We start from the raw sequence: 13,444 nt of genomic DNA on the forward strand, positions 1-13,444 counted from the left end.
GATCCTTGTTGTCGCTCTGTTAAAATTCTTAAATATTTCGCGATAATAATGGATACAAACAGAGACTCGGCCCACCAGTCCCAAAACGAAGACAATTTTGCGACCCTTGGGCTAGAGTTCTTAAATGAGGCAGAAAGAGAAAAACAACGCGAAAGAAGACTCGGCATCAGCGCCGTCACGATTCGCCTCACTGAAGAATCACTCTTGATATTGTTGTCCGTCTTTCGCGTCGGATTTGTTGCATTATTCCACCGGTTATATTATAAAAAAATTGGTTCATGGTTTATGCTATGCACTATCGAATTATGGAGCACTTCGGAAGCTTGGAGAACACTTCGAGGGACCTGAGTTTTCGGTGTCTGAGTTTTCGTGACACCCAGCGACCTTGCCATGAATTCCAGTAGTTGCCTCTAACATAAATAAAACACTCGCGATATGTGAGCATAACTCAGCCAGTCCAGCTTTGCATCCCAAGCAATGGGCTGACAAAATAGTCCCATCATTTTCGAAAATGACCCAAATGTTCACTAAAGGATCATTCATATGCTGTGAATGCCAAACTCGTGCTCTCACGGCATACTTGCCGGCGATTACTTTGCCTACAACTGAGGTTACAAATCCCGACACCATTTGATTAAACGCCTCTAGACTCTTGAACGCCTTGAACTGCTTCTTGGTGTAGAAGCTGGTCTCAAGAACGAGGTAACTCAGCAAGTCCGACGCTTCCACAGGAGGCAAGCATTTTGGACTGAACTTCTCGGCTGGTATGCTTGCAGGGTCAACCCCAATGACAGAGATCTTTTGCAAACATCTTTCCTTCCAACTCTCTAAGCTTTCGGCATACTCAGAGAGCACTGGGATACCTTAAGATGAATGCCAGATACTTTTATCGCTTTTTTCTTCCTGGATATTCATGTAGTTGGCGAAATAATACGGCGATAAGAGAGAGGGCTTCACTATAGAAATCGACTAATTATTCATAAATTTGACACCCGAGGGACACCAACATGGCGGACACTAACTTCAGCAAAGCTTGTGACGTCACCTGAAACCCAACCATAACGAGAAAAATTTAAAAATGAATAATGAATAACCTCGAAAAAAATTAAAGGAATAATGAATAAGTGAGATCCAATTATTCCGCTTCCACCCCCGATGATGTCATCACTGTCTGGTTCGTCTCTTTGTGACTGTCTGCCTCGAGTGACGTGTCGGTGTGTTTTTGGAGTGTAGAAGAGCAATCGAACAGTTATAATCTACAAATGGGAAAAAAAAGGAGATAGATCGCGACAGACGGTAGGTTAAATTCAAGTTTGATATCGTAATCTACATTCGGTTCATGTTTGTTGTTCACTACAGTTCATACGCTATCATGAGCAAAATTGCATTACTAATTCCAGGTCACGTTCCCAATCCTGGTCGCCTGAAAGGTCAGAGCGAAGCTCAAAATAGTCGAAAAGATCGGAAAGGTGGGTCAATTTTAAGTGCTTAAATGTTGATTTATTATAGTTTTCTGTTTAGTGAATTGTTTTCACATGCTGCAGCCAATCCGATTAAAACGCGAAATGACTGACGTCCACCGAAGAACAAAACTGAGTTTCCTTCGTCTTGTATTTAATAACTATAACCCGCAAAAGGCTTATACTATTTTGCGAAACGAAACGAAACGAAACGAAACGAAATTGTACTATTTTGCGAAACGAAACGAAACGAAACGAAACTTTGCGAAATGGCGTTTTTTCGCCTTTATTTAGCAAATATGTCCTATTCGTCCGAAACAAAATGTCTCCACCAATAAAATGATCAATATTTCTAAGAGCCTGGTCACCTCTCATTTTATTGACCATAGTAGAATTCGTTTCGCAAAGTAGTATTTTTGACAGAATTACTATTTTGCGAAATGGCGTTTTTTCACCTTTATTCAGCAAATATGTCCTCTTCGTCCGAAACAAAATGTTTCCACCAATAAAATGATCAATATTTCTAAGACCCTGGTCACCTCTCATTTCATTGACAATAACAGAAGTCGTTTCGCAAAGTAGTAATTTTGACGGATTTACTATTTTGCGAAATGGCATTTTTCGCCTTTATTTAGCAAATATGTCCTCTTCGTCCGAAACAAAATGTTTCCACCAATAAAATGATCAATATTTCTAAGACCCTGGTCACCTCTCATTTCATTGACAATAACAGAACTCGTTTCGCAAAGTAGTAATTTTGACGGATTTACTATTTTGCGAAATGGCATTTTTCGCCTTTATTTAGCAAATATGTCCTCTTCGTCCGAAACAAAATGTGTCCACCAATAAAATGATCAATATTTCTAAGACCCTGCTCACCTCTCATTTTATTGACCATAACAGAACTCGTTTCGCAAAGTAGTAATTTTGACGGATTTACTATTTTGCGAAATTGCATTTTTTCGCCTTTATTTAGCAAATATGTCCTCTTCGTCCGAAACAAAATGTTTCCACTTATAAAATGATCAATATTTCTAAGAGCCTGGTCACCTCTCATTTTATTAACGATAGTAGAATTCGTTTCGCAAAGTAGTAATTTTGACAGAATTACCATTTTGCGAAATGGTGTTTCTCGCCTTTATTAATTTAGCAAGTATGTCCTCTTCGTCCGAAACAAAATGTTTCCACCAATAAAATGATGAATATTTCTAAGAGCCTGGTCACCTCTCATTTTATTGACCATAACAGAACTCGTTTCGCAAAGTAGTAATTTTGACAGAATTACTATTTTGCGAAATGGCGTTTTTTCGCTGTTATTTACCAAATATGTCCTCTTCGTCCGAAACAAAATCTTTCCACTAATAAAATGATCAATATTTCGAAGAGCCTAACCACCTCTCATTTTATTGCCTGTAATAGAACTCGTTTCGCAAAGTAGTAATTTTGACAGAATTACTATTTAATCACGAAGCCCGCGTTTCTCCACTAAAACGGGACTGAAGCTCTGCGTGCCGTCGCGCTAGTTTGCTGACGAGATTGACGGGAGATAAAAATAACTGCTAATGTGGTATAAATTGGCCACAATAGTGACGCTTTTATTTCACCCCACATCAAGAACATTGATATAATAAACATCACGCAATCTCTTAAGCAAAGGTGGGGTTAAATATCGGCAAAGAGCTAAATAGGTATAATAAGGCAACAAAGCCTGAAGAGAGGGCCGGAGCATGGGGAGGGGGCGGGAAAATTCTTCTACAGCACCGAAAATCTGTGTTTGGATTTTAACACGATGGAAATGGAGGCGAGAAGGACCAGGAGAGAAACTGACATTGCCTATAACCTTGGTGCTATTTGATCTGACCTCATTTGATTGGCTTAAGATCTGTGATTGACAATGCTCCTTGCCCCATGCAAAGGCACACTTAAAGACTTAACTCTATATGACGGGCCTCGAGATAAAATCATAATGTTGGCCTTTTGCGAAATGGCGTTTTTTCGCCTTTATTTAGCAAATATGTCCTCTTCGTCCGAAACAAAATGTGTCCACTAATAAAATGACCAATCTTTCTATGAGCTTGGTCACCTCTCAATTTATTGACCATAATAGAACTCGTTTCGCAAAGTAGTAATTTTGATAAAATTACTATTTTGCGAAATGGCGTTTTTCACCTTTATTTAGCAAATATGTCCTCTTTGCCCGAAACACAATGAATTAATGTGAACACTATAAATTCATATTTGTAAATTTTCTTGTCATTGATGTTGCCATTTTTAAGGGAAAAAGGGTGAAGTATTCAAAAGTTACTATCATACATAACCCGATCCTAAATTGTTTTGTCCAGTGACGGTATTATTGCATATGGCTTTATGATTTAGGCTTTACAGTTAAGTTTTATGGTTGTGCTGTAAAAGGAACTAAATTTGTATTGATTTCGTTTTCGAAAGGGTTTTTTGAAGTGCTGATTCTATGACGAGGGAAAACCGCATAACCCGCAGGAACACCTGTCGGAGCAAGGGGAGAACTAACGACAAAACTCAACCCACATTGACGCCGGGTTCGGGAGTCGAACCCAGGACACATCGGGGGAACATGAGTGCTCTCGCCACTACACCCTCCCCTGCTACCTGTTATGATCGAGTTTTTCAGTGAAGTAATATTTATTTAATTTATCTCTATATATATTCTCTTAGGTTCAAGCTAACTGAATACTACAAACCTGTTCGTGAAAAATCGTTTCAAGTCACTCAAGCTGGAGAAAGTAAGACTTTTATGCGTACATGTTTCCGTAGCACAATATAGTTTTGTGGGCTAACCATAAGTATGCGCTAGTTCTTGGAATTAAATGACAACTGAATAAAGATTCTTTACGGTCAAATTCACGTACCCTTCTGATGTTATTTGCTCGGTTGTGTCAGGACGACAGATCGTCCTTTTACTGAAGTTTCATGCGTATACATTGTATTCGGCGTTCAATATTGTATTTATTGTATTGAGACTCATTGTCCCAGTATATAAATTTTTTGTATTTCTTTACAAGTAGATATTCAATCGATACTATTATTACTGACATTGCTTGTTGCACTGAAAAAAATATTAAATCCAATTTAAGGCACGTTTTGTTGAGATATTCAGAGCATTTGTACAAAAAAAAAATAAATAAAAAAATTGAACGAGAGTATACAAACGCTGAGCCCTTGATAAAACTGTCATCTTTTGTCTATCCATACGCTCAGGTGTTTGACATTGACCACTAGAGGGGAGCCGCGAGATTTTCATTTCATGAGGCAATGTCTTTATTGGACAAACTAGTGGAATTCTTAATGATGTGGGACGAACAAACAGAGGACCAGTCGAACAGCAACTTAAGGTCCCGACCAAGTGTTGTCATACACAACAAGGAGATCAATGGAGATGATGCGTGGCAGCCTAACGCGACTGCAAAATTTTCTCTCCGAGTTAGGTGCTGAAGACCTTCTAGCACAAATTCGATTGTCTGCGCTAGTCACCCTTATGGTTGAAAATTTTTTTCGCTCATGAGATAAGAGGATCCCATTCCTACTCAACTCGAGTACGGAATTAGACGCACAGTCTGTGTAAGAGAACTGGAGAAGAGAATGTATCGTGGGCATTTACACTACTTCACCGGGCCCAAAAGCTATTATCCGGACAAAGTATTGGATTCTCCTCCTCCTCCCAAGCCATCCATATCCCTAATCGAAGATCAGATGGAGAAACTATCCCTTAGCGACACAAACGAGTTAAGGGAATTCGCTTCATCTTTCGGTAAGAGTGTTCGACAACATACTGTCAGAGACAAAAGCAAAGAAGATACTGGTCAATTGCCGTATGCAATACCGTTCTCGTTGCAACAGCGTGAGCCAGGTTCAAATGTTACAACAAGTACTCTGCTACAGGGTGACACTCAACAAGTGCTCTGCTACAGGGTGACACTCAACAAGTACTCTGCTACAGGGTGACACTCAACAAGTGCTCTGCTACAGGGTGACACTCAACAAGTGCTCTGCTACAGGGTGACACTCAACAAGTACTCTGCTACAGGGTGACACTCAACAAGTGCTCTGCTACAGTGTGACACTCAACAAGTACTCTGCTACAGGGTGACACTCAACAAGTGCTCTGCTACAGGGTGACACTCAACAAGTGCTCTGCTACAGGGTGACACTCAACAAGTACTCTGCTACAGGGTGACACTCAACAAGTGCTCTGCTACAGTGTGACACTCAACAAGTGCTCTGCTACAGGGTGACACTCAACAAGTGCTCTGCTACAGGGTGACACTTAACAAGTTCTCTGCTACAGGGTGACACTCAACAAGTGCTCTGCTACAGGGTGACACTCAACAAGTGCTCTGCTACAGGGTGACACTCAACAAGTGCTCTGCTACAGGGTGACACTCAACAAGTGCTCTGCTACAGGGTGACACTCAACAAGTGCTCTGCTACAGTGTGACACTCAACAAGTACTCTGCTACAGGGTGACACTCAACAAGTGCTCTGCTACAGGGTGACACTCAACAAGTGCTCTGCTACAGGGTGACACTCAACAAGTACTCTGCTACAGTGTGACACTCAACAAGTACTCTGCTACAGGGTGACACTCAACAAGTACTCTGCTACAGGGTGACACTCAACAAGTGCTCTGCTACAGGGTGACACTCAACAAGTACTCTGCTACAGGGTGACACTCAACAAGTACTCTGCTACAGGGTGACACTCAACAAGTACTCTGCTACAGGGTGACACTCAACAAGTGCTCTGCTACAGGGTGACACTCAACAAGTGCTCTGCTACAGGGTGACACTCAACAAGTGCTCTGCTACAGGGTGACACTCAACAAGTGCTCTGCTACAGTGTGACACTCAACAAGTACTCTGCTACAGGGTGACACTCAACAAGTGCTCTGCTACAGGGTGACACTCAACAAGTGCTCTGCTACAGTGTGACACTCAACAAGTACTCTGCTACAGTGTGACACTCAACAAGTACTCTGCTACAGGGTGACATTCAACAAGTACTCTGCTACAGGGTGACACTCAACAAGTGCTCTGCTACAGGGTGACACTCAACAAGTACTCTGCTACAGGGTGACACTCAACAAGTACTCTGCTACAGGGTGACACTCAACAAGTACTCTGCTACAGGGTGACACTCAACAAGTGCTCTGCTACAGGGTGACACTCAACAAGTGCTCTGCTACAGGGTGACACTCAACAAGTGCTCTGCTACAGGGTGACACTCAACAAGTGCTCTGCTACAGGGTGACACTCAACAAGTGCTCTGCTACAGGGTGACACTCAACAAGTGCTCTGCTACAGGGTGACACTCAACAAGTGCTCTGCTACAGGGTGACACTCAACAAGTGCTCTGCTACAGGGTGATACTCAACAAGTGCTCTGCTACAGGGTGACACTCAACAAGTGCTCTGCTACAGGGTGACACTCAACAAGTGCTCTGCTACAGGGTGACACTCAACAAGTGCTCTGCTACAGGGTGACACTCAACAAGTACTCTGTCAGCAGTCCGTCCTTCATTGTGAAATTTTGTTCAAAGCAGGAGAAGTTGTCGCTGTGAAACACGGTGGACGAACGGAGAAATGGGGTTTTTTCTAGGCTCTCCTTCTAAAGGATCTCTTAGTCGAGGACAGAACTGCAAATGAACTGCAGGTTACCGAAAATGTAATGGATATTATGTGGCTGGACAATATCGAAACTGAGGATATGTTCCTGTTTAAAGAAGCGTACGAAGACCACAAAAATTCGCCCTATTCCATTGTGGACCGTGTGTTGTGGGGGTTTTACCACTCGCTTGGCGAATTAACAAAAGGTACTGAGACTCTGTAATTTTCTTCTTTATTCTCCTATACTGCTGCTTCTACTAGAGCTAATTTCCTCTCTCTTGTTCCACTGCTTATTTTCTGTTACTTTCAGCGAGGAGTGCTCCAGTATTAAATACAAAAATCACAGACATGTTTGGGTTAGCTAACCGTGGGAATTTCCAAAACAGGATGTTTAGTGTGGGTAAAACTCAAGGTCAGTTTTACCAACTCAAACATGACCACCTAGCAAACTAGTTATCCTCAACCATAACAAGAGATTAAAATGTCTAGCACGGTAAGTGCTGAGCCAAGTTCAAGCACACACTAAAAATAAATGATCAAAACTATACATTCATCAAAATAGCACGTAGGGGCGAAAAGGCGAGACTTAATAAAACAAAAGGCAAACCTAAAAATGCTTGAAATATCAATCCTTGAAAACGCTCTACAACACGTGTTTGTGTCGCTATCACCTCTAACGAAATTGATTCAAAATGCTATCAACTTTCGCAGGAAGAAGTTCATAGAATTGAAAGGATTCTTAAAGGTGGAAACAACAGTGCCATCGAGTCCGACGAGGAAACTAGAGAAAACAAAGTTGCTTCCGCATCCAGGGATGACCATCCCAGACGTGTAGCTTGTAATAGGAGATCTGGACGCACTGCAACACGTTTGAGCCTAAATTAAGTTAATACTTTGCTTAACGCAACACACGTATTCATTGGTATAAGTATTCTAGGATCTCAAAGTTATTTCTTTCGTTGTGTTGTTTTTAAAAGCTTAATGTAATTTTGAGAAAGTTGAGTGACAATATTTCCACATCGGAAAGAATCAGTAAAATGTGGTTCTCGGCTATTTACCACCAAATCTACCAAGAATTCGCGCTATTGTATTGTTGAATAACTATGTTGTTTTGATCTTAAATACGTTATCAATTAAAATTCCAGTGTTTTTTAGGTTGCGTTATAGAGACGAAAGACTCAATCCGATGATCGAAAATAAGAATATCAAACATTATGATGCTTAGATATCTACCAATAATTTGCGGAAAGTAAATAGGACTATGGAAAAGGTATGTGTCGAACGCCATCGCAAGAGCTTTCCGTCGTCACTGCTTAAAGTCCCTATAGTGTAGATGTTTAGTGTACATTTTTGACAGTGTACAGTATGTAAAAATAAATGCCACGCCTATAAGGCTGATATCTAAATAAACCTCAGGCTGGAGTTAAGTAAATAAATACGGTAATTAGATTGAACATGACGCTGACGGTTTTAAATTACATTTTAATTGAAGTGAAATCATCTATTTCACAATAAGGCGAATTAGAAACTGCCTAAAAAACTCGAATACGGAATAATGAATAACGAGAAAAATTTAAAAATGAATAATAAATAACCTCGAAAAAAATGAAAGGAATAATGAATAAGTGAGATCCAATTATTCCTCTTCCACCCCCGCGTATTGATCACGGTCAATGGAGGATTTCGGGATAGCACCGTATTGATCACGGTCAATGATCTTCAAAACAGCCAACATGGGTCGATACAACAAAATAGCTGTACAACAGCTGTACAATAGCTGTAACGGGCTCGACAAGAACCTCAGCGTACTCACGCAAGAGCCAATCAGGAATACAGTCGGGTCCGGCCGCTTTGCGTGGATTTAATTGTGTCAGGGGGGGACAGAACCGCAGGCTCGGACAGAGTGAATACATAGGGTTCGTCCTCTACAGTTGCAACTGGCCCTAACGGTTGGAAGATTTCTATGGGAGCAAGGAAGGCGGAGTTAATTTTTTTTGGCGATTTCAAGTTCCCTTTTTTCGCCTTCAAGTTGTAAACTGGAGAGAATGCTGTCCGAACCGGAACAGGGAACCATTCCAGCAATCTGTTTCACAGCATTCTACCACTGCGAGGGCTTGGTGGACTTATCTATCATGGATTATAGTTTGTGTTTCGTTAATACAATAAGTTATTAACTTGATTTCCTGATTGACTCTGATTGACACTAAGTTTCACAATTAAGCCACGTGAATAAGTCTGCTTTCAGTTCAGATGTTTAGGTTCGAAGTGACCTTCATGTTTTGCTGACCTGTCGCGCTGACCCGTATTCTGTTATACCCTGATCTGTTATATCTGTTGCAGACCTGTATACCGTGAAACAATCCTACTAGACATCGCCACAGAAGTAAGTTATCAGTGCTGCAATTCTAGCTAATAGTTTGACTCGTGTGTTTATGTATCGATAGATCCTGTTCAGTTTCTCAAATGTATTTAATTTCTTTTCTCTAGATCGAATGATAATATACTGGAATAAATTATACGATTTGCGTAAGCTAGTTGGATTGCCTGTTTGGTTTATCGGATCATTTCATTCGATCTCTTGGTCTGATGAAGAACTTGCGCTGATTGACAACGGATATGGCTGAAGCGGCGCTAAAACAAGCGAAGATTGACCGACGTTTAGCCAAATCGGCCTTCACAAGGGCTGGAAAAGCGTTAGTACATGCCATAGAGCATCAAAGACCTCCGAATGAGGTAAGAGACGTTTTAATTAAGCTACAGGGAGGGTATGAAAACTTAGTGGTGAAACACGAGGATTATACGAAGCTCATTGAAGATGACAGCGTATACGAAACTGAAGAACAATGGCTCTCCGAATGTCAGGAAATATTCATGCGGTTTGAAGTTGACGCCAAAACGTTTATTGAAAGTGCGGAGCAGTCTAGTTCGAATGATTTAGCTAAGAGTGGTAATTTCAGTGAAGGAATAGAGAGTGTCACATATAACGAAGAGCATGAAAGCGAAGGAATTTCAAATATGCTGTCGGCAACATCTAGCCCAAGTGGCCATGCAGTGCAAATTATACAATCAGCTGAAGAAGGCGATCCGAAAATTAACGTCGAGAAAGGTGCCGACTCGGTACAAGTAATTAACACCGGCCAGACAGCTGATTATAAGCCAATTAACGCAGAAAGCAATGTGAACAAAATCATGTCAACCGCTGGTACAGTGAAATTGCAGCAAAGTCCTCTTGACGCTGGCGCCTACACGTTTAAATTGGAAAAACCCAAGCTTCCTGTTTTCGCTGGAAATGTCCGAGATTACGCCATCTTTCGTACAGATTTCAAGCACGCAATAGAAGCGAAGTACTCAAAAAGAGATTCAATCACATTCCTTCGTACGTGCCTGCGAGAAAAGCCACTCGAGCTTATTAAGGGAATCGGAAGTGATTATGACGCGGCCTGGGAGTATCTCGACTCCATCTATGGCGACCCGAGGTTTGTGTCAGACACTGTGACTCAGGACATTGCTCAGTTTAAAGCCTTGTAGGAAGGGGAGAACGCGCGATTTTGCGACCTCGTGCATCTGGTTAAAAGATGCTACAATACATTAAAGGAAGTTGGTCTCCCTGGTGACATGAACAACAGCCATATGCTTTCCATAATTGAACAGAAAATGTGCGCGGATGACCGAAAAGTCTGGGCGAGAGATTTGGAAAAGGAAAAGAAACCTGCTACCCTTGAAGCGTTGATGAATTGGATGAATGTTGAAATGAAATCGCGAATGCGCGCCACAGTGCCAATCAGAGTGGGCACCTCCGGTAAACGCCCTGTGAATCACTTTAGGTATGATACTGACAAATCCGTTTGGCACAAATGTTGGCTGTGCAAAACTTCATCACACTGGCCTGACCAATGCCCGAAATTGATATCCCTCAGCATTGACGAGCGGATTGCAACTGCAAAGGAAAATCATCTGTGCTTCAGCTGCTTAAAAAGGGCCGGCAGAGGACACACTATGGATAACTGCAAGCGCAAACAACAGTGCGCAAAGATGGAGAATGGAACTCGTTGTCCACAGCAGCACCATCAACTCCTGCACAAGAGCAATTCTGTGAAGATTGGCGTCGCCACTACGGTCAGCCCCAATGAAGCAATTCTTCCCGTCTTATCTGCTAACATCGGTAGCGTCAACGGTCTCTTTAAATGCGGAAACGTACTTCTTGACTCGGGCGCGCAAGTAAGCCTTATCCGACGGGATACCGCTGACACTCTCGGTTTAGAGGGAAAAGATGTGTCCATAACGATTACTAAAGTTGGTGGCGAGGAAGAAACGATTAAGACAAAGGAATACAATGTTCATCTAACCTGTATTGACAACAACAAGCGTTTTAACGTTAAAGCAATTGGCATCCACAGCATCAGTGACGAGATTCCGGCAGTGAAAACCTCCCATTTACCGCAAGTTCTTGGCTCGCCAAACACATGATTTCGCCGTGGAAAAGGGCACGTTGAGCTGTTGATTGGCATTGATCACACACGCATGCAGGCTGGTGAGATAAGACAAGTGGACAACCTGCTAGCTCGCAAGTCTCCACTTGGGTGGGTAGTTTTTGGAGGAAACCCAGCGCAGATCAGTGACGTAACCAGCATATTACCTGTCAAGTACTCCTCACCAATAGACCTGACAAGCTTTTGGACAACGGAAACTATGGGCGTGGCCGTGAAACCCTGTGTCTACGATGCAGACAAACTGACTCAAGCAGAAAGAGAAGAAGCCAAGCTCATAGAAGAGTCGTGTTTCAAAGTCGAAAACCAATGGATGATCCCCTACCCTTGGAGAAAAGACCCTAAACTGCTACCAGACAACAAAGAATTGGATATGAAACGCCTAGAGTCAACAGAACGACGCCTGAAAAGAAATCCTGAACAAGCTGAAGCCTACTGTAAACAGATGGAGGAAATGGAAATAATGAAATTTGCGCGAAAGCTGTCAAAAGAAGAACAAGATGAGTATCATGGTCCTGTTCATTACATTCCCCATCACGCTATACTGAGGCCAGACAAGAAGAGCACACCTGTTCGAATTGTTTTCTATTCATCCTCTGCATTCCAAGGGCATACGTTGAACGATTACTAGAAAAAGGGTCCCGACCTTTTTAACGGCATGTTTGGAGTTGTCCTAAGATTTCGAGAGAGAGAAGTTGCCGTAGTAGGAGACATCTCCAAGATGTATCATCGGGTCCTTATTCCTGAACGAGATTAACATGTACACCGCTTTCTGTGGAGAAACATGGAGACAGAAAGAGAACCTGACATTTTTGTCAAAACAGTTCTGACATTTGGGGACAAGCCTGCACCCGCTATGGCGCAGATAGCCCTAAGAAAAACAGCGCAAGAGAACAAGGCAGGCTACCCAGCAGCGGCCGAAGTACTAACGAACAACATGTACATGGACGACATCTGTGAGTCTGTACGCACAGAAAAGGAAGCTCAAAAATTAACAAATGACATGGACAATGTTTTGAAGACGGGAGGATTCAAAGTTAAAGAGTGGATCTCTAACAAGGTGCTCAAAGAGAACGTAAGCGGTGACGCGGAGAAGGAAATAAATCTATTCAAAGGAGATGAGGAGAAAGTCCTGGGAACCCTGTGGAACTTCAGAACAGACAAGTTTCACTTCAGAGTGGCAGTAGACTTACTGAAGCTACACAACAGTCCAAGCCATGTGCAATAGATGACCTAAAGAATGATCCTCTCGCATATACGATCCGATTAGATTTGCAGCAGCTTTCATCGTCAGAACAAAGATAGGAATGCAAAGATTGTGGCAGCTGGGAGTGGATTGGGATGACGAGGTGCCAACTGCAGTTCAGGAAAGCTGGATTTCACTCTTCCAGAGAATTAAGGATCTAGACATTGTGTCCTTTGAAAGATGTTTAACGGTAGTCAATGCCGTTGAACCGCCGATGTTATGCGTTTTCGCTGACGCATCACAAGACGCACTCGGTGCATGTGCCTACGCACGCCAGAGAAAGGATGACAACACTTACGCAGTCAAGTTCATCGCATCGAGGTCGCGAGTATCCCCGCTGAAACAGCTGACAATTCCGCGCTTGGAGCTTCAAGCCGCCGTTCTCGCTAGCCGCCTGGCCAAATCCATTCAGGAGGAATCTAGGATTCAGTTTAAAGATGTTAAGTTTTTTACCGACAGTAAAAAACGACAGTAAAAAACTTGGCCTGGATTCAAAGTCCGTCACGCAGCTTTAAACCGTTTGTCTCCTCGAGAGTGGGAGAAATTCAAAGTAACTCAGATCCAAACCAGTGGAAGCATATACCCAGTGAGGATAATGTAGCTGACGACTTGT

General features: G+C 42.3%; 2 protein-coding genes and 1 pseudogene across 2 annotated transcripts; all 3 read left to right on the forward strand.

Annotated features, from left to right (window-relative positions):
- Positions 1-9,591: 9,591 nt before the first annotated feature.
- LOC148740304 (uncharacterized) lies at positions 9,592-12,498 on the forward strand (annotated as a pseudogene).
- Positions 12,370-12,813, forward strand: LOC148740305 (uncharacterized). The gene has a single exon (XM_088749663.1). The coding sequence runs from the start codon at positions 12,370-12,372 to the stop codon at positions 12,811-12,813; it is 444 nt and encodes a 147-aa protein (XP_088605789.1).
- Positions 12,814-12,892: 79 nt separating this feature from the next.
- LOC148740306 (uncharacterized) lies at positions 12,893-13,306 on the forward strand. Its single transcript, XM_088749664.1, has one exon. It carries the CDS (start codon positions 12,893-12,895, stop codon positions 13,304-13,306), a length of 414 nt encoding a protein of 137 aa, XP_088605790.1.
- Positions 13,307-13,444: the final 138 nt, after the last annotated feature.

The sequence above is a fragment of the Stylophora pistillata genome, chromosome 2, assembly GCF_964205215.1.
Source record: "Stylophora pistillata chromosome 2, jaStyPist1.2, whole genome shotgun sequence".
In the NCBI taxonomy this organism is placed as follows: domain Eukaryota; kingdom Metazoa; phylum Cnidaria; class Anthozoa; order Scleractinia; family Pocilloporidae; genus Stylophora; species Stylophora pistillata.

What these genes read in the sequence shown, in the direction of transcription:
- LOC148740305 (XM_088749663.1), top strand. Translation starts at nt 12,370, where the DNA reads ATGGAGACAGAAAGAGAACCTGACATTTTTGTCAAAACAGTTCTGACA.
- LOC148740306 (XM_088749664.1), top strand. Translation starts at nt 12,893, where the DNA reads ATGCAAAGATTGTGGCAGCTGGGAGTGGATTGGGATGACGAGGTGCCA.